This window comes from Lissotriton helveticus, chromosome 11 (genome assembly GCF_964261635.1).
Source record: "Lissotriton helveticus chromosome 11, aLisHel1.1, whole genome shotgun sequence".
NCBI classification, from domain to species: domain Eukaryota; kingdom Metazoa; phylum Chordata; class Amphibia; order Caudata; family Salamandridae; genus Lissotriton; species Lissotriton helveticus.
In genome coordinates this window covers 234,872,357-234,894,077 of record NC_136072.1, presented here as the reverse complement: position 1 = coordinate 234,894,077, position 21,721 = coordinate 234,872,357, and the positions used below count along the sequence as shown (strand labels likewise).

Genomic DNA, 21,721 nt, shown 5'->3' with positions numbered 1-21,721 from the left:
CCTGGACTCAGAAACAGGGTGGCAGATTGCTTATCAAGGCTTTCATGTGTGGATGGGCTGGATATGGAAGAGTGTGAAGAAAGAGTGTTGGTGGGGATGGTGGCTATTCCAGGTATTTCAAGGGAAGAATAGGAAACTGGTATGGAGAAAGCTCTGGTCCTCAACCAAGTAAAAGAGGAAATTGTCCAGTAACAGCCTGCCAAGTCTGGTTCCCTTTGTCCAAAATTGCAAGATTATTGGACCGTAACAGATGAATTGTGTATTGTCAACGACAGAGTCTTCAGAGGTAACAGGTTGATACCTCCGTCAGACTTACATGAAAGAATTGCTGTGGTGGCTCACAAAGGACATCTGGGTAGGAGCATCACTAAGGCTAAGGTTAGGGCTTCGTGTTGGTTTCCTAAAATGGATAGTGTTGTTGAAAGTATAGTGAAGGGCTGTGTAACGTGTGCCCGAAGTGACAAATCCAAGCCTGTCAGAAGTTCTCCATTGTATCCAGTTATAATTCCATCCAAACCCTGGGACAAGTTAGGATTCGATATAATGGGTCCTTTAAGGAATTCCCATTGGATTGGAAAATACATGTTGGTTGCAGTGGATTATCACTCCCACTTGATCATGACTAAGGTGGTGAGTAGTATTAACATCAAGGTTCTTATACGTTTCCTGCAAGAAGTGTTTTCCACAGATGGGGTCGCTAGCACGATAATAAGGGACAATGGGGTTTAGTTTGCTTGTGATTAAATGCATCAGTCTTTAGAGAAGTGGTTTATTCAACGCCTCAAGACAGCTGTGTATTGTCCTAAGGCCAATGGTCTAGTTGAGAGAGTGAACAGGATGATCAAGGAGTGTTTGCAATTAGCTCAAGTCTCAGGTAGCCCAGCGGATGTTGCTCTTCAAAACATGTTGTCGTCTTACCACATGGCTCTTAATTTAAAATAATTACTAATGTTTCTCCTTTTCTGGCCTTAAAGGGACGGTTACCTGGTACCAAGCTGTTACCCAATTGGTTGGGTGGTGGTAAGCAGCGGTGGGTATGCCGGAGGGAAATGGACAGGTTGAGAAGACTTCATCAACAGAACTACAAAAAAATATATGATATCCGTCATGGTGTAAAAGACGGAAGGTGAGAAGTGGGTGACCGGGTACTCATCAAGCTTCCTGCTCCTAGACAGAAAGGATTTTCAGTACCTATGGAGGTGGTATGGTTGGGAAAAATGTAGTGACATTTAAATGAGCGAAATACATGAAGCATGGATAGAATCACTGCATGCCACCCTGCCTAGTTGTCTTCAGAAGGCCCTGGAAAGTTAGTTGGAGGATCAATTGACGACGGTAGAGAAGAGTTGTAGAAGAGGGATATGAGGGCGTCGAATAAGGATTACATTATGTAAAAAGATGTCTCATTGTTATGCAAGCATGCTTCTGCCCTCTATCTCGGGGCTTGGTTTACTGTATAGTACATCATTGTTGTATAGGAAGGAGAAGTGTTGTAGGTTGTTTTAACAATAATGTATATATATTACTTGTAGCCTTGTTATGGTTTGTCCTAATCTTGCCCGTCCCTTCTCTCTCCCCTTCCTTACCTTCCCTTGGGAACTCCCAATTTTCAATTCAGTTGTTCCTGACTGGAGTGTCAGTTGGTTCCGTTGGCTTCTTCCCGCTGTCGCATGAATAAAGTCTTCCTCGTTACCTTGTGTGGAGTGAAGTAATTTCAATAGGGTGCTATGATCCGCTGTAATCGTACACCCGTGCTCGCGGTTGTTTAAATGCATGTGTATCGGATATTACGTCTACATAGAGCATTCAAAGATATCAAATGTGCAGCCCATGTTATAGTGACACAAATTAGTTATTACTTACACCTCTATTCGATGTAAAAACGTGGACCGAGAGTGTGGAGAGAGAATTGCTTGTCTGCTCGAGAATTGGCTAGTTACGTAAACAAACGGACGACTGATGTGAGTCGTGTCCTCTCGCAGTATGTGTTAGTTCCACCCTTTTAAGGATATATTACTAAGAGGTGATGGTATGTATTCCTGAAACTAATCTGTTAGCGCCATAAACAGTGGCATGCAAGAGATTTTTAAATGTTACGTTCGTAAGGTTACCTGACAGGCACTATGGGTGGAGCATAACATACACATACATAAGATAGTGATATTCCTGAAGACAGTGCCCCTTTGTCCGTAAGGACTAAGTTTTGTACAGCTAGTTTGTGCCAACCTGTGTTTGAAATATGATCTTGTTCTGCACCGTGTACAGGTACAGAGGGAAGCCATATGGGTAGTGTCTGTTTTCGAGCTGAGCTGTCAGATGGGCAAATGAAAAGTATCTTCTGCAGCATGTCAAAATTATTGTGACCAATCAGAGAGAATCAATGCTGGGTGTCCGGGTAGGAAGAAGAGAGTAGCAAACAAACCTGTGCCATGCCAAGAGCTGTGTTGGTCATTACAGAGAAGCTGCATGAAATAATTTTGAGCAAAAAAGAAAAATTATTTTAGTTTCTTTTACCAAAAACTAAAACACTAACAAAAAAGTGGTGTGATTTAACCACTTTGCTGCGGCCGGAATTCCCCTGCTGTACTGAGGAATTTGAGGCGTGCGCGGTTCGGACGGCCCCCGGCCGTCCTCCGCACACGCCCACCGTGACGTCAGTCGGCCATCCGACGCAAGGAAGAGGTTAAGGCTTGTAAATAAGAGACATAAATACAAGTATTAAAGATGCTGCATATGATAAGGACTAGTATGCAGGATAAAGTTAGGGGTAAGACTACTCAAATTAATGGTTAGGGTAATGGCTAGTATTATGGTTCAGTTCGCAGTTAATTTTAAGGTGAGGATTAGTTTAGCAGAAGGTGGCCAGAATATTTTTTGCTTAGTTTTTCATTTAATTGACATTTTTCTGTAGTGATTTTTCTGTAAAGGTATTCCTCTGAAACAAATTTTCTCAGCAGTGATTTCTCCAGAGAAGTAGTACTTGTTTTGTAAGGGAATGTTTGTAATGACTCAGAATTGCATCTCTCTCCATCAGAGAAATCACAGCCTTACTGTGGGGGGTGTGTTAACATTCACACCATTCTGGTTTCACAGATGTTGAATATGCACTTACAATGCAGCAGCACATGCTCAAAGAACACATTGTCAACACACATGCTTCAAAGTGGCAAAGTGAATAAAAAACAATGCAACATGTCAAATGTTACATATTGCTTAAAAAACAAAGGACACCTGTGTATTTTATGTATCATAAAACTAAATTGTATGGCTCCTCTTAGCATTTATAATACAGAATTGTACATGGCTAGCAGACAAGAAAGTTTTTCTACACTAGTAGGCTAATGAAATAGCTGACAACTCTTACTCTCAGGTAGGAGTATATGATTTTACTCAGAGCTCCAAGGTGTGAAACTGCAGACAAACACACATGCAATGCTATATATTATGTATAAACACATGCTGCCAGCTTCAGGAGATAATTAGTGGAGGACTGTATTTGTTCATAAGTTTTGCTAGGGTCAATGTGTAAGGAACACAAATCACCACCTGCAATAGGCTGCCAAATATAACTAGAATTACCCAGCTTGCGTAGAAGACAGAAGAAACTCTGAAGCTACCACACGTTTACAAATACATACCTTGAAAAATAGTTGTACTTCGGTTAGATTGAGTTTGCTGTGTTCATGTAAAGCCACCATCGATGCAACCAGCACACCTGGCCGAGACTCCATCATTGTAATTGACAATTGCGTTGGATGAATCTGATCCTTTTTTCGTTGGATTAGTAATCGTGGTTCATCTAAAAACCCACACACCAGCATCATCTAGGGAAATACACAACCATGTTCAAGTTGGTTATTGATTAAATACAAGCAGTGGTAACAAGCTGGGACAAAAAAGACGTGTTCTAATTCTTTGCCAATGACATTCTTTTCTTTAATCTTCAAGTTATTTGAGCACCATGTCTTGGCAGTACATGAGCTTCACAACCTGAACTGACAACAAAGACAACACTAAGTAATATTTTAATCATCATCATGCATTTTTAAATATATTTTCAAATGCTGGTGGGGGAGGTAGAAATATTTAAATGAAAGCGGTTCTTCAGAAAATAAGTCTATTTCAGATGTAATCCCTTTTTTATGTAGGAAAGTTCATCTGTCCTTATCTCTCAGAAGCTATAATATCAAAACACGTTAGCCTGCTTCACAAAGAATTGAGACAAATTAACCTGTACATCAAACCTTGTCTTCAAAATATATTGACTAAGGATCGCCATGCACTATATTCTGTAAGACTGAAACTAAATCACTCCACCCTCTAGAACATCTATGTGATTACATACAGGTCCTCGCCAAATTAATGGCATCAATAATATGAATGAATACATTACTTTAACCCTCATGTTTGTGAAATAACATAAAAGTATAATCTTTTTTCTAGATCTAATTTACACATTTCAGTAACAATAACTTTTTTCACATAGTGTTTATTACTTCTGTTCTGAAGAAGTGCTGTAAAAAATTACTATTAGGTCTCGGATACATGAAGAGCTGAATTGGGCCTACCAATATTGAAAAGTGTGACTTCTAGGCTACATACACATTATGGTACAAAATCTGTTAACTTTTTTTTTTTTTTTAAGTTTGTTTATTGGTTTTTCAACACATTAACTGTTAACTTACTGATCATGTTGGCAGCTCAACAATTACAGGCTTCTCCTATAATGAGACATCATTACTCTCAATTCTGAGTGTTATTTCCTTTATGGATCCTAATTACATGTTGTGAGAAACTTGGGATGTACTTGCTACATCTGGTGAAGATTATTACGCTAGGTTGAGGGATTTACCAGATGCACAAAATACCTCCCATTACACGTTTCTGCCCTTGGTAAGAGGAATAACATTTGAATGCAAAACCTGCTTGTTTTGCCAATTTTCTGGGCATTTTCCCACAATATATTTAGCAAAGTTTTTTTCTGGCAATATGTATCAGGGAAAAACTGTATGCAAGTGATACTTATTACATAACTAGCACGTTGGATCCCTGCTACACCTTTGCTTCAAAGAACACCTGGTAAAAAAGCAGGAAAGGCCTGAAAAGTCAGCTCTTTGGACAGGCATGTGGATCTCACTTAATAACAGTATTAGACTGATATGAACATGGTAGTCCTTTTCTGGTTGTGGGGTCCTGCCAGTGCAATCAGTTTTCCATAAGTATTGAACCTCTAGAGACTGTATATTGAATTGGTGAGGACTTCCAAAGAACAACCTCTTTAGCACCACAAGAAGACTTTTTGGACCAAGACCAGGTCTTGGAAGTTGTTGCCTTCTCCACTTTCCCGAGATTTGGACCTATCCTTGAACACTTGAGTAGCCCTCTGGTGCCTTGCTCGGAAATAAAGTAGTCTAAGGAAGGAGAAGAGATGCCTTTACGTGGAGCAAAATGTCAAGTTTACCAGGCCTGTGTGGCAGTAATGTTTCTTTCTTTAAGAATTCCTTGAGGTTACTCTGCTTAAACATAGAGTTGTGCCTGACGTCGACTCCTGTGCAGAAGCACGTATCACCTGCACAGAAGTGATGCACCATTCAGTGTAGTCTCTCCGGATTTTCGAAACCTCTCTGAGCTTTCTTGAAGAAGTGCCTAAACTGGCCTGGTGGAAATGACAGAGTATAGAATCTTGCAAGGAACGAGGAGAAAGAGACCTATACAGTTGATCAAATTAGGTGCTACTTCTCTTTGACCCAGGATGGATTCGCACCCCCAGACATCGCAGCAGGAGAACCCAGTCATTGCTTGATGTATGATGGTGTTTGGCTATCTGATTAGAAATCCATATATGCCGTATGTAGGAGTATACTAGGCATGCGGAAAAAGTGAAGAGTCTAATGTAAAAAGCCTGAGGATTCATAAGTTGTAGGGCCATGCTGTAACTTGCTAACATTTTGAAAAGTTATCAAATTATAAAAAGGATAAAATTAAAGGAACACATTGCAGCATGGTAGAGATGCCGCACTGACTACTTTATCAGACCTCATCTCACCCTATTTTCATATACGCTGAGATGTCAGTACTTCTAAAAGTATCTTAAGAAAGTGCAATGTGGAGGAAGAATTTCCAGAGGTACTGCCCACAGCTCTTCCGCTACAGCTCTGAATTATTAATTATCATCCATTTCGAAAAAAGTTGAAAACTTCTGTTTGGTTAATTTCTTGCTAAGAGGTTCCTGTCTGCTCAGTAGGGTGATGTCCGGGAGCCAAGATACTCTGTCAATAACCTACACTAAACATAATAAGTAAACAGTCCCAGCCCAGCATTTGATCTCTTTTTCTTAACATTTTATATTGCAATGGGCTATTTGTGACATCAACCACGTGAATTTGTAAACATATCGTGCATATCTAGATCTATAATGTATAGTGAACAGCATTTGCAGTTAAGATCCCAGCACCACCAAACATATAGATATATACAATACTTTTGAGTGCCTAATCCAATCAGTTACAAAATTACAGCATTCAGCTTATGTACTGCTTGAGTACCATTGGAGCAGAGACCTCAAAAGTGTCTTGGATGCATAACAAAATCACACACAATTACATATCTCAAGAAGTGTGATGACAGTGGCAGGAAAATAATCTTTCAATCTCCTAGTTTTGAGAACCATGCAACGTTTTCATATCCACTATCCAAAAATGACCTGTAACCACCCACTGCAACAGAGGAAAAGCTGATCATAGAGGAACTTCATGGCACTCGGGGTAAAAAGCATTTTGATGCTCTCTAATAAAGGTGTTAAAGCCCAATAGTTCTGACAAAGCATTTCTTAAAAAGTAATCCTGATGTCAGAGAACTTCTGATCCATTAAGTTAGGCTACCTTGTGAATGTCATGTGTGACACATTCTGGTCACTCATTACCTAAGGCTTTAGTCAGAATTTAAGAAAATTAGTTACTTACCTGTACCTCTGGTTCTCCAGTATCGGTATCTTTCATAGATTCACATGCTTGAGTCATTCCCAGTCATTAAAGTGGGAGTCCTAAGGTACAACCAGAAAATCAGTGTAATGTTTAATGACTTGAAAAGGCTGAAAAAGTGAAGGCCCTATCATAATGTCCAGCATATTCCTGGGGAACATGGTGGCCGCGAGGTAAACGGTCGCGGGCTGCCGGAGAGGAGAAAGTGAGATGGTGTGTCAGCATGTAACCTCCCTTCCCCCAACGCCGCCTCCGACATTAGCGCTTAAAGAACTTACCTGCGAATGCTGAGGGGGGCTTCTGGGTGTCTGTGGTCGGCGCTCACCCTGGGGGATACCAAGAGGAAAGGAGAGCAATTTCGGCAATGGAGAGGGCTGCAGCACCGCTCTCGAGTACTGCAAGTCCTCTCTCACAGTGGCAGAGCCAACACAAGTTCCCAGCCAGTAAGAGGAGATGGAGAGAGCAGTGTGGGGGGGTTTTGGTTGGAGCTAGTAGTGCCACAGATTCTCTGCATATGAGTAAAGGCTGGGGAAGCGCCAAAGGAGGGCAACAAGTACAACAGTGCCTACCTATGGAGAAGAACCTATTTTCCCTGGAAAAAGCAGGCACCAATCCTGACAAGATCTCCAGGTTTACCTTGCACACCCGGGCAATTGGGAAATCGACTGGGTGAGTTCTGAAGTACAATTAACCTCAGTCACAGTGGCCTCCAGTGATAATGGTATTGGTAAGGTAGAGGGGTCCACTCCAACGAAGCTGGGGAGAGCTGGTAAGTCTGCAAGGCAATTGGGGAAGAGCCCACAGGGGAGGGGGGAAAAATATCACCCCCCCAGGTTAGAGTCACTCCCTCCCTCAAAACATTCAATAAAGTCCTGACTCAATCAACAATATTGAGGGAGGAGGGTGGGAACGCAGCAGTTGTGTCCGGAGGGAGCCTGAAATGGAGGGTGTTAACCCTTCAACGATAGAGGTCAATAAGGCCCACAGTGCCACTCGATGTGTAGAAGCAGGCAGCAGACTTGGAACAAATGATGGCATCTCTTTATAGATACCAACACAGAACAGTTTTAGTGTGCTGGCAGTGGGAGATGAGGAAGACTGTGCGGAAAGACGACGACATGAAGTCGCCAGGTAGCTGAGACAGGGTTTTTGAACCCACAGTATGAAGTCCCCCTGGCCTCCATCCTTCTGGACTTGAAAGAGGAAATAAGAAACAGGTTGAGGACATCGGAAGCCAACCAAGCAGACATACAACCCTCTTGCTCAGAAACTGTATGATGTACTTGTGGGGACGGCGCATCAGAAACCCTAGGACTTGGAAAGGATCGAGAACTACTCAAGAAGAAACAACTTGAGATTACTGAATAAACCAGAAGCTGAAGAAGGGGCTAAAATTAAGGCTTTCATAATTAAATTGTTAAAGGAACCTGTTGTGAAAGACAGGTCGGCTATCAACCTGGACTATGAGATACAACGTGTTCATCTGGACCCCTTTAAGTGGAATATGGAAAGACAGAAGCCAAGGAAAATACTTATAAACTTCCTCTCATACTCAGTTAAAGAAGCCATTCTCACAGCAGCCTTGAGGAATGGCTCACACACAGCTCAAAATGTTACCTTTTCCATCAGGTCCGATGTGTGTCACGCAACAGATCAGAAGCAGTGGGAGTTGGGCAAAGAATAGAGGAATTTAATAGGTTTGGGGCCAGGGCCCAACTGAAATTTCCGGTGATGCTCCACGTTATGTGGAACAAAAAGATGCACAATTTTCAGATGGTAGAGGAAGCAAATTGTTTGATAGAAACTATACAAAAGGGTGGACTATCTTGAGGAGAATCGGCCCTTAATGAGAAGGTGAAGATGTAGGTTAAGACATAGCAGGTACAGGGATGTCGGATGAGCTGCGGGGGGTGTTGGGGTGGGGGGGCTCACTGTTAAAGTTTATAGTTATTGAAGCATTTCTTCCTCGCTGGCGGCCCAACAGGCATTATGCAATAGACAGGGGAGGAATCCCATGGGAGGGAGAGGGGAGTAGGGGCAGGACACCGGGTGGGGAGCAGAGGGCAAAAACCAAAAAATATAAGTCCTCAGTATCGCCTTGCACCACTATCAAAACAGATCACTCTAACTTCCCAGGTGACATTATGATCGTCCAACTTAAGAACGGTGGGTGGGGATGGTAAAAAGTTCCAAATTCTCACTTAGAATGTAAATGGCCTTAGATATAAAAATATACAGAGGTTGGTGATGAAATAATTGGATGACTCTAAAGCCCTGGTAGTGGTTTTACAAGAAACGAATTTAGCGAAAGTAGAGGTCTCTTTACCCAATTAAGATGGATTGAAAGCTACACAGTTTTACACCAAGTAGAGTATGTAAGGAAGTGACAGTACTTATTAGGAGGGGAGCGGGGGTCAAACTTATTTCATCTAAAATGGACAGTTCTGGAAGGTGGGTCCTAGCAACCCTAAAATGTTCTGGAAAAGAGTTTGTCTGTGCTGGCTTCTACGGTCCAAATGTATATGACCCCCAGTATATAGTGGATCTGCAATTGATACTAGTATGGGTAACCACCTCTATTATTATAGGGGGTGATTTTAACACTTTATTGGATCCAATTTTGGACAAGCCCACTTGTAGGAGGGGGACCCAAGCTCAAGCGTCAAGGACAAGACAGGCCCTCAAGGATATTATATCTGAGATGGGCTTAGTGGACAAATGGAGATATCTAAGGGGGCAAAAGCGAGGATACGCCTTCCACAGCAAAAAAATATAACCACTTTGAGGTTGGATTATCTGCTAGTGGATAGAGTCTGGCCTGGGAAATTAAAAGAGGTCACTATATCACCGGGACATATTTAAAATCATGCTGCGGTTCATGTTACATTACTGGGAGTTATAGTGAGCCACAATGCTAGATGGACATTGAAAAGATCTATCCTATTAGACCCAGACGTGTTTATTCTCTTAAAAAACAACTATGGAATTCTTCCTGGATGATGCCCGTTCGGCTTCCACTGGTGTCATCTGGGATACCTTTAAGGCATATGTACCAGGGGTTTTACAAAGCCAGGTCACCTACAAGATTACGGTGGATAGAGCTGATTGGAGGAGAGAGTGGGGACGCTAGAGGCCAAGTTACAGCAAATAGCAGGGAATAACCGGGATAGAGAGAACACATTGCACCAGTTGGAGGAAGCTAGATTAAACCATAAGATTAACCTGGAGGCAAAATGTCGAGAGCTGTGGACAACGGGACACATGCAACTATTCTAGAATGTAGAAAAGGCTGGAGCATTGTTAGCTTCGAAGTTGAGGATTAAGAGGTCACTGAATCACATCAGGGAATTGATTATCAACCCCCAGGGCGACATCTCGAATAAGGAGGAGAAAATGCAGGACAGACTGGTCTCACTTTTCTCTGAACTATACACGAAGGAAGCGTGTCAAAAGAAATGGCTAAGCAGTGTAGGACTCCCAGCGCTTACAACGGAGGGTAGGAAGAGTATGGATGCCCCAATCACCGAGGGAGAAATTAGAGTACAGCTCTCCCATATAAAGAACGGGAAGGCAGCAGGACCAGATGCATTACCGGTTGAGTTATATAAATTTATCATAGACTAAATAGTCTCAGAAATGAAGTTGTTATTCAATTTAATCTATAAGGGGGAAGGATGCATCCCAAACTCATGGAGGGAGACCACAATTGCTTTGATCCTAAAACCTAAGAAGGACCCGAGGCAGGCTGACTCATATCGGCCAATCTCCTTGCTAAATGCAGATTATAAAATATTTACTAGAATCTTGGCAGGGAGATTGGCAATGTTGGCCCCTCAATTGACTCACACAGATCAGAAGGGTTTCGTTCCGAAAAAACAGATTCAAGAACTTAAATTGCCATTAATTGGGACCATAGATCTAGCAATTACGCTTTTGATCCCCTTGGCGGTGATCACTATTGACGCTGCCAAGGCATTCAATCGGGTCAGCGGGACATTCCTCTGGGCAGTTTTGGAATCCATGGGTTTTAGCATTGGCTCTATCTTGGCATTCCGAAGGCTATGTGAAAGCCCTATGGCCAAAATCCTTCTAAATGGTTTCCTGACGAGAAGCTTTAAAATAAAACAAGCATTGGAAATGCAATAGGTCTCGCAGCATTAGAGTTTGTGCTTTTAGAATTGTTTATGGTTTTTTTTTTTAAATCTTTAGCATTTTTGTTTCCTGTAGGCAATGCTAAAGAATTACAAAGAAAAAAAGCCATAAACAAATCTAAAAGCTCTAACTCAAATGCTCCGAGACCTATTGCATGCACCCATTCAGTTGTTGGCCTCTCAGCTGAGTCTGCCAACTAGACAACAGAGTGGAGGTGGGGCGGTTAACTAATGAGGCAGTAAAAAAAAAATGCGTTCTGAATTAGTGAGACCGTGGCAGAAGTGCAGGCTACCTGACTCTGAACTATCCCACAAAGTGGGTCATCACACTGCCCTCCAAAAACTAACAAAGGGAGCTAAGCATGAATGCCGAGAGGCGAGTGAGATACTAGCGCTGCCTGCTCTGTAAGCATTAGAAACAAAAGTGCGTGGCAGAAGTACAGGCTACCGGACTCTTCGGACGCACCCATTCAGTTGTTGGCCTCTCAGCTGAGTCTGCCAACTAGACAAAAAATCTCAATTTACTAAACTACCCATAAAACGGTAATGGGATCCATGCCTCGTGCGGCGGGGATTATTCAAGCAGAGTCCCGCTCGCGGGCAGATGTCAGAGGGGGCGGGGGTGGGATGCGCGCGCTCTGGATGAAGTCGGCCGAGCTCTTCCTGAGCCCTCGGGTCCCGCTCGTGCAATCAGGACATGCCGTGGATCACATAACATGAGCAAGACCAGCAAGTAGCACAAATTGATGCGGAGACCACAAGACGCAGCCGAGGGCCTGAGTGCATTTCTTCTTACGGCATCTTTCAAATTTGACCATACAAACTAGAACTCTTTTTATACACAACATTCTATTTCCCAGGTACACTAAAACGATAATGGTTGTTATGTAGTTAGTTATTAAAATTGTACATGATACAATAAAATATTATGATCGGTGTATTTTAAACTGCTTTATAATCTGTTGAATTTCAACAAATTGTAATTTTAAAACCAGTTTCAGTTATAGCTAACAACATGTACGTCCCAGCGTTAACAGTTACCACGGCATACTTAAGTCTGTCTCCTCTGTCTATTCGCCCTGTGGGTGTTCGTATCATAGCCTGAATAAACGCAATTTATTTTATTGGATAAACACATCTGTCCATTCATTTGAACAATTTCCTCTTGCCAGTTGTTGTGCTTGGTAGAAGGTAAAACCTTTCAAGTTCAATTTGAACAAAACGACGTTATTTGTGATTGTTTAACGATAGTTACAGCTAGGCGGAAGTTTATCTTTAGGGACCCCAGAAGGAACGAAAAGCAAAGCTGTGCTTACCTAAACTTGTAGTGCATTCTTCTGCTCGTCTTCCCGCCGAGTCTTCTTATGTGGACTACAAGTCCCAGCAACCATTTCAATTAGTGGCACTTGTGGTGAGGGAGCACTTGGTTGACCGACAACAGTGCGGAGACAGATTAGTGCCAATAGTGTCTCTTTGTACTTGGTATACTTTAAGGACAGACGTCGTGGAAACAGGCCACAATTAGGTGAGCGGACAGTGAATTATTGCTTGTCCGTTATGAGAGGCTTCTGTCCATCTTAGAAACTACAGTTCCTGTGAGCCTCTACGGGGTAACTAAATGAATACGTAGTGATGCACACGCGCAATGTGGATGCTGCGCAAGCGCGGTACGTAGAGGGGTGGTATTGCGCACGCGCATCAGTACGAACCCGGGTAGGATCTTGTAATGTAAGATGGTGGCCGTAAGGCGCTGAATACCCCGTACAGAGGCAGTCCAAGCTGTGACCTGGGGCAGTGCATCCAACAGGAGCCACGATACTGACGGACAGGTGCGGGAATTCTTCACCATAGTCATGGACTGCCTATGCTTATTCTCCATTGCCTGATGTGGAGAGTAAGGTGGGAGAGTTACTAGGGAGGGGCGCGGGGGTGGAGGTACTTTAGGGAGGGGCCGATGAGGAGGGGCTCAATTGGGGACATTAGTGAAGAGAGATTATGGGCTGGCCTGGTAGAACCTCTCCAGTCTTTGGCGGAGAGGGACAGTCCTGTGGGAAGGATCATAATGGCATATTTCTCTCAGGGAGGGGGTGTGGAATAAAGAGGGGGTGCTCATGTGGTTTGGCAGTACAGGGGAGTAGTAGTCTGTGTCATCTGTAGCACTGATGTGTCCTACAAAGCAAGAAACCTCAGCTTGGAAGGCCCATGTATAACTGTCATTCCTCTTCCTGAGCGTGACGCTACAAGCTGCACAAAGTCTGTGATTTGGGGACTTCCCTTTAATATTACATTGGGATTTTTTGGTCTTAGTTACTAAACCACTCCAGGACATGTCAGATTCAGTGTTTAGAGCTGTCTAGATTATTACAGTTAAGGTTATTTCTCCTCCCACATGTACTTGAAACGTTCTGTTGAATCGTGAGGCCCGTATATGGTTTTGCGATATTGTCGAGTTTAATTGTCACCACTTACTGTAACGCAATGTTTGGAATTTCGAGTGCGCATCAGAGTGTCGCTTCAGTGGAGTGCAGATACTTTACTGACTGACCGCTGTCGGATGCAGCAATGTTTATAATTGTAACCATAAAGCATGCGCTTTGTTTAACATCTCTGTACACTCTGGGAGCAGAAAGAAACGCACCTTGTGATGGGAAAGTGGCAAGTGTGTTAGATTTAGCGGTTTGGTGTAAGTAGCAATGTGGTGGGTATGAACGAGGGCTCTGGCAGTGTGTTGTGTGTTCCATTGAGTTTCTGAACGAAGACTCTTCCAATGACTGGAGTTAAAACAAGGGAGAGAGTGGGGTGACAAGGGAAGAGTGAGGCGAGTGATGGAATGGGGTTACAAGTAGAAAGACATTGGCGAGGAGAGGCAGGAGAGAAAGAAAACAAGACGGACGGACGGAAGAGAGGGGAGGGGGGGGAGGAGAAATGCGACACGGAGGAAAGGGGAGGGGGCGGAGCGGGTTAAATTATACAAACCAAAAACAAGCCTTTCACCGTAACACGGCGGGCAGGGGAGGGGGCGGGCAGGGGAGGGGGCGGAGAGGGGAGAGGTGCGACACGAAAGAAAAGCCTTGAGTTAAGCCCAAAGGATAACAAGGGAGAGAGTGGGGTGACAAGGGAAGAGTGAGGCGAGTGATGGAATGGGGTTACAAGTAGAAAGACATTGGCGAGGAGAGGCAGGAGAGAAAGAAAACAAGACGGACGGACGGAAGAGAGGGGAGGGGGGAGGAGAAATGCGACACGGAGGAAAGGGGAGGGGGCGGAGCGGGTTAAATTATACAAACCAAAAACAAGCCTTTCACCGTAACACGGCGGGCAGGGGAGGGGGCGGGCAGGGGAGGGGGCGGAGAGGGGAGAGGTGCGACACGGCAGGATGTGACCGTTGCGGCGGTGTTACGCGGAAGGAAGTTAGACGGCGTTAGACGGAAGGAAGAGAGGGGAGGGGGAGGAGAAATGCGACACGGCGGGAGGGGGCAGAGCGGGTAAACAAAGACGGACGTGCACGCGCACGCGCTTTTAAGGTCAATGCGCATGCGCATAAGCTCAATGCGCATGCGCATTGACCTTAAAAGTCACGGGCACTGCAAGGAATCGCCACGATTCCTTGCAGTGTAGATAAAGAGTGGATAAGCCGCAATAGTCTCGCTTGCTCGATGCGCATGCGCATCGACAGGCGAGACCTAAAAAGGAAAGAGGCAGGGCTGTTCCCTGTGGCCCCTCCTGTTTGACGTATGTATGGAACCATTGGTGCTTCTTTTAAGGAAAGATGACCAGATAGACCCTATTCACTCACTCCCTTATTGTAGCAAAATAGCATTATATGCTGATGATTTGATAATCTATACCTCTGATCTGGCCTGAACATTATCTAGGGGGGAGCAGTTGACAAAGGAATTTGGGGCGGTAACCGGTAATTTAGTGAAGAGACAGAGGTCATGTGCTGGAACATGGAGGAGTGGGGAGGCGAAGTGTGTGCAGAGATAAAATAGTTCGGGATTGCCATAGTCCATCAAATTGATGAGATTCCATTGCGTAATCTGAAGAGGGTGGCCAAGGAGGTCGATAGCTCATTATACAGGTGGACGAATTTACCATTAACAATTTATGGGAGGGTAAACCTAGTAAAAATGTCCATCCTTCCAAAGTTGACATACTTATTTAATTGTATTCCACTAAAATTCCCCAAAGACGCCATCGATAAAATGCAGGCAAAAATAACTAGTTTTATCTGGGCACCCATGGGGTAAGGCTTGCCAGGAAAAAGCTAAGGCATCGCCTTAAGAAGGGAAGATTGGCCCTTCCAGATCTTAATCTATACTGCATGGCATTCCAATTTAAAATCTTCCATATGCTTCTGGGGGAGCCTGACTCCTCTACTTGGGGAACATTATTGGGGAGATGATCAACCAGTTCGGACCAGCAGCTTTTCTATATAAATTTGGGGCCCAAAAATGTTTTTAAAAAAGTAAGGTTAAAGGTTTAAAGACAGCATTAAGGCTTTGGTGTGGGGTGAGAAAGATGTTAAACATCGGGTACTATTCAGAATTTGCACTGATTAGGGAATCTTTAGGGACACCGGAATGTGTGAAGGACGGGTTGAACCTTCCTCTGAAGCAGACAGGAGTATCTAAGTGGGGAGACTTGATGTCAATAGAAGGTCTTCCACCTTGGGAGGTGCTGAGTATGTAAACAGAGAAAAATAGACTATCCAGATTCAAGCATATTCAGCTTACATCATGGCTCTCAACATTTTCCCTGGAGGTAGGAGGGCTATGGGATTTTGTTGCCCACCTTCATGAAGTCGGTCCAAAAAGCAAAGAGGTTGCTAGGTGGTATTGGCAATTCCTGAAGGCAGAGGAGAAGAAACTGATGGCTCTTCTTGCCATTTCGTTGTACGTACCCCAGGAAGACAACATACAATCTCTTTGGGAGAACTCATTGAAATTGCTATATTCAGCAGTCACGCCTGCAAACTTCAAACAACATCACTTTTTTGTCCACAACAGGCTGTACTGGACTTCTGAAAGAGTAGCTAAGTTTGTACTGCAACCTGTTCCAAGATGCAAAAGATGCAACTCCCCAAAAGCTACAAATTTACACATCTTTTTCACATGTCCAGGGATAACAGAAGACTGGAAGGTCGTAGAAGCCTGCCATAAGGGGCATCCTTGGGAAACCTATAGTTTTGACAGATCTTTTAGTATCGTAGGGGTCGACAATACCACATGAAATACTCTGAACAGTAAGCAAAGGGGCCTGGTAGTCAACTTGTTGCTTTTAGCTAGGTGGGAGATTTGTAAACACTCGTCAGACCCAGTTCCCCCACATTCTACAGAGTGGTTAAAAGTGGCTAAGTGGACAAGCCATATGGATGTTGAATGTAATCCACGAAGACCGGTGGAGGTATGGAAGGATTTTTTTAAGTGGGCCAGATAGGCACTATGGCACGAGGCAGGGCTGTGGCGGAACAAAAATAACATCTCCATAGTCCAATGATTACACCAGGTCAAGGCACACGGGGATGGTCCCCCCTTGATGTGACCAGAGCTTTGGAGGCTCAGGCGAGTGGACGCAACGGACCATGAGACAGATAGAGGGTGCCAAAATGGGCCAAGATTTGTAGATGCCATTGTGATACGAAGACGTAAACATTTTAAAAAGAAATAGGTGTACAGCCTTCACTTTAGTGATATATCTCAATCATTTAAAGAGACCAAATTCCAACCAATCAGGTTGCAACCTCCTCGACAACACTCCCCTCAGAGGCTTCTGTACCTCAGTTTTTTAAAGCACAAGTGTGACTATAAACTACTACCAAAGAGAAGGTGAGCTTCTCAGGGGAGGAGGGAGGGTCGCATGTGAACCTATGACAGATACCAAAACTGGAGAACTTATGGTTACAGGTAAGTCATTCATTTTCTTCTCCAGTAATAGATTTTTCATAAATCCAAATGATTGATTCAGACAAAATAGCAGTTAAATAGTACATCACATACAAACATTAGAATATGCCTGTACGTATATCTATTTATACATATATATGCAATTTGTAATGTGAACAATACATTAGCAGATGGCTGGATATCACTTACTATGAAGGCTCACCGTTACTGGAAAAGAGGACGTAACACCGCCTGGCCCACTGCTGCATCGTGGAATCCTAGCAGTAGTGCTGCATGAAGGAGTCTCCATTCTTCCAGGTCACTGCTCTGCAGATATCATGGATAGGCACACCAGCAAACAATGCTGTTGAGGTCGATCTACTTCTAGTAGAATGAGCTTGCACTTTAATCTGTAAAGGTGTACCAGCTTTTTGATGACAGATGTATGGCTGACGCTATCCATCTTTCTATACTTTAAGAGAAAGGATAACCTTTCCTAGGAGCACTGTATGCTACCAGAAATTGATCTGATTTACGGAATTGTTTTGTCCTGTTAATGCCAAACTTTACACATCTATTAACATCCAAAGAATGGAATGTTCTTTCTGCTACGTCTTTAGGATAGGGAAAAATATGTCTTTAACACTATTGGTTCGCTTATATGGAAGTCAAATGACACCTCTAAAATGAACTTTGGATTGGTTTGTAGGATCACTCTAGCACTCCTGAACTGAAGAAAAGGTTCCAGAATGGTGAATGTTTTAATACAACTTCTCTTCATGCCAGTAGGAGTGCCATTTTCAAAGAAAGAAACTTAATTTCGGTTTTGTGTATGGGCTCAAATGGGATCTTCATCAATTGTGAGGGTACTGTATTCAATTGCCAGAGTGAAGGAGGACGTTTTACTGGTGGATAAACTCTAAAAAGCCCTTTTAGAAATTCTTTGATAAGACTGCTTGACCATAACGATGGTGACGTTGCTGACTCTCTGAAGCGAGATATGGCAGCTAAATGTACCTTAATTGAAGCATGAGCGGGACCTGACTGTGCCAGATCTCATAAGTAAGGGCGAATTTCCTCAGGAGTAGAAGACCTACGGTTATGTTTGCTGTTGACACTAAATACAAAACCGCTTCTATTTGAGACAAAAAGTCCTGTTTGTACTATCTGTATAAGTCTTTGAATTCAGGAGCAAAGCAGACAGGTGTAATGATTTTGGATCCAGATGAAGTACTCGGCCTTGGTTCCTCGTTAGTAGAGACTGAATTGGATTTAATTGGATGTGCTTTCTCCCTGATTGAAGTAGCCCTGTGAACCAATGTTGCCTTGGCCATCTCAGAGCTATAAGAATTATCCTGAGAATCGTTGTCAGGAGAGGAGTCAGAGGAAAAGCATAGGCAGAGTCACCCAAGCTGGTGGCCAGAGGAACTAGGTCCTACCCCTCTTCCAAAGACAGTGGTCAAGAGTCTCGAAGTACTAATGGATAATAAACTAAACCTGGATGAGCACATAATCGCAACCAAACGGGCCTGCTTCCATGCACTCAGCCTGCTCCGGAAAGTCTTCCACTTTCTCCCTTCCTCCACACGCAAAACTCTGGTACATGCCCTGGTACTTAGTCGCCTAGATTTCAGCAAAGCCTTGCTGATCTCTGCCAAGGAAACTTCCTTGAATAGTCTACAAGTGGTACAGAACACAACAGAGCGCCTTGTAACCAGCGCTCCTCCTCGTACCCCCTCACTCCCCCTTCTCCACAAGCAGCACTGGCTTCCCATATGGAAAAGAATACAATTTAAAATATGCTGTTTGGTGTTCAAAGGCCTTAATCAGATGGGCAAAAAGTGACCCTGCACACCTCAAAAATAGTAAACAAAACAGTTTAAATGCTATTTATGCATATGATCATAATCACTACATTAGTTCTCCCAAGAATTCCAAAGTCAAGTTTCTTCTTATGTTATAGGAATGTCTGCACCCATGGTTGTTTAGGTGCATGTCTTCCAATTTGTAGAGATCTTGTGTAACCCTAACAAAGAAATCATCGATAGCAGTTTTAGGACTAGATGGTATAAATTTTGAACGATTTTTTAAACCACTGTCAATTGTAGTGTCTTCATAAATTTCAAGATTTCGCGCATGCATAACTAAATCTCCCACCAGCTCATGGTCATCCAATGTCGCAATCGTGTGTGAAACATCAACTTCAGCAATCGTAAATTCAGAGACATTTTTTACATGTTGAACAGGAATGCGGACATCAGGTTGTTCTGCAAAGTATTTTTTTAATTTGAGATTACGTGTGAAACGAAAAAGATCAACATGTACATCATCCAATGCTTGTTTGTCGGTTACACAAAAATTTAAACCTTTTTTCAAAATTGAAATTTCTTGAGCAGTAAACACCCTCGAAGACAAATTAATCACATTTACATCATTCTCTTTATCTCCACACATTTCCCTGTCCATATCATGGTTCACAATCTGATCGTAAGGGCCTATTTGTTGTTTCCCATTTTTGCCTTGGTTGTGGACCTTGTATTTCTTGCCACCCCGCCTGGTTCTTCGTTTTGCCCTCTCTTTTTGTTGTTCCCCAAGCGGTACCTCTGTACCTCTTTTAAAAAATCAGACTCCGGGTTTGGGTTGAGAGTAGATGTACTCGTGCCTTCACCTGGGTCAGTCTCAATTGAGGAAACAGAAGAAACTGAGGTGCTGCTCGATGAAATGCTTAAAGCTCTTGTTTCAGTGGTTGTGGTGGTGGTATTCTTTGTTGCCACATCATCAAATTTACGTGAAAATGTAAAGATGCGTCCTCTTTCATAGTCACTGCGATCTCGCTCTATTTTTTGTTGCTTTTTACCTTTAAGGTATAATTGGTAACTAGCCAATTCTTTTTTTAAAATATCATAATTTTTCTGGGTCATGTCCGGTAAATTCATTTCACTAATTTCTTTTTCAAGAACTGTATGTATAACTTTGAAAAGGAGTACATTTTTCCTGATGTAAATATGCTTATATATACATTCTTTGTGTTTTAAATGTAGCCCTGAAGAAGTCCAGCCACGGACGAAACGCGTTGGCTATTGGTTTTAATCATCAACTTTGAATAAAAGAATCTGCTTACAGAAGAAACTTGACTTTGGAATTCTTGGGAGAACTAATGTAGTGATTATGATCATATGCATAAATAGCATTTAAACTGTTTTGTTTACTATTTTTGAGGTGTGCAGGGTCACTTTTTGTAAATCTGATTTGTAAAACAATCTTTGTTTTCTAACCTTGGGATTTAGGGGATTGTATCCCAGACCTTTTGCACCCACACATATACATACTCTAGGGACTGTGTTACCAGTGCAGGCATAGTAGCCTCAATCCCTCTTTTCTGGCTTGAAATCTTAATCAGATGGGCCCTACATATTTGTCCGATAAACTGATCAGACACTCCCCTCCACGTTCCCTTCGCTCTGAAGGGAAAGGTCTTCTCACCATACCGCGTATAAAACAAATGAGACTAGGAGGCAAAGCATTCTCCTACCAAGCGCCTCATATCTGGAACCAACTACCCTGAGATATCCGACAATGCACTAATTACTTGACCTTCAGGAAAAAACTCAAGACATCACTTTTCTAGCTCCTGGTTCTCACCTCTTCACGTCCTCAGCGTGGAGATAACCCATCCGGGGTGATGCAGGCGCTCTATAAATGATATAAATAAATAAATAAATAAAAGATACAGGAACATGCTATTGAAACCGCATTCACCCACAACCCGGGTTGTGGATGCTAGATCGTGTAGAATCAGCATTTCAGATTTTGGGAGGTTGTGACTAGATCTAGATTTGGTTTTCCCCATTGAGGAAGAATTTCTGTTAATGTTTCTTGATTGATCTCCCAGTTGTGGCAGTTGTTTTTCATCCGCATTAGTGTGCCTGCTATGAAATTCTGTTTCCCAGGCACATGTTCTACTTTCAGCTTTATTTGATGACTGACTGATCACCCCTATATCTTTTGTGCCTCTTGGAACAGTGTTGGGATATTGTGCCTCCTTGCTTGTTGATATAATGCATGGTTGTGGTATTACCTGTGCGGATGAGCACCGCTGAACTTTGTATCTTCGGTAAACAGGCTTGTCAAGCTAGGTGTACTGCTTTGAATTCCACAAGGTTGATATGCAGAAGTGACTAAGATGGTTTTCATTTGAGGCTGACTTGAAAATCTTGGAGATGAGCTCCCCAACTCTCTAAGGAAGCATCTGTTGTGATTACTAATTGTGAAACTTGGGGTATGATGGTTAGGCCTCTGGAGAGAGTCCTCTCTCGAATCCACCTAGAGAGTGCCGTTTGTATTCCTGGAGTCACAAGAATTGTACTCTCTAAAACACCTTGCATTTGCATCCATTGTCTGTTTACTTCCTCTTGCAATTGCCGCATTCTAAGGTTGTAGAACGGTACCAAAAGAATGCATGAGGACATCATCCCTAACAGGGATTTAAATAGGCATACTGAAAGGGACTTTTTTCCCTTTAATTACACGGCCAAGCACAGCAGTTTTGTTTGTCTATTTGGTGTTGGATATGTCTTGTCCTGCACTGTAGCCAGCATAGAACCCAGGAACGCCATTTTCATGGATTGTTGAACAACCGATTTTTGTGGGTTCATTATCAGGTCTTATTTGTAGAAAAGACATAAGCATGCCTTGGTTGACCTCTTTG

The 21,721-nt window shown here is 43.0% G+C and overlaps 1 protein-coding gene across 1 annotated transcript in view; it reads right to left on the bottom strand.

Annotated features, from left to right (window-relative positions):
* The window catches only part of HPS3 (HPS3 biogenesis of lysosomal organelles complex 2 subunit 1), a 356,110-nt gene that overhangs the window by 122,253 nt on the left and 212,136 nt on the right, over positions 1-21,721 (bottom strand). Inside the window, exon 12 of the mRNA XM_078668013.1 lies at positions 3,639-3,824. Within this exon, the coding sequence (XP_078524139.1) occupies positions 3,639-3,824 (186 nt within the window). The remainder of the gene's footprint in view (positions 1-3,638; positions 3,825-21,721) is intronic.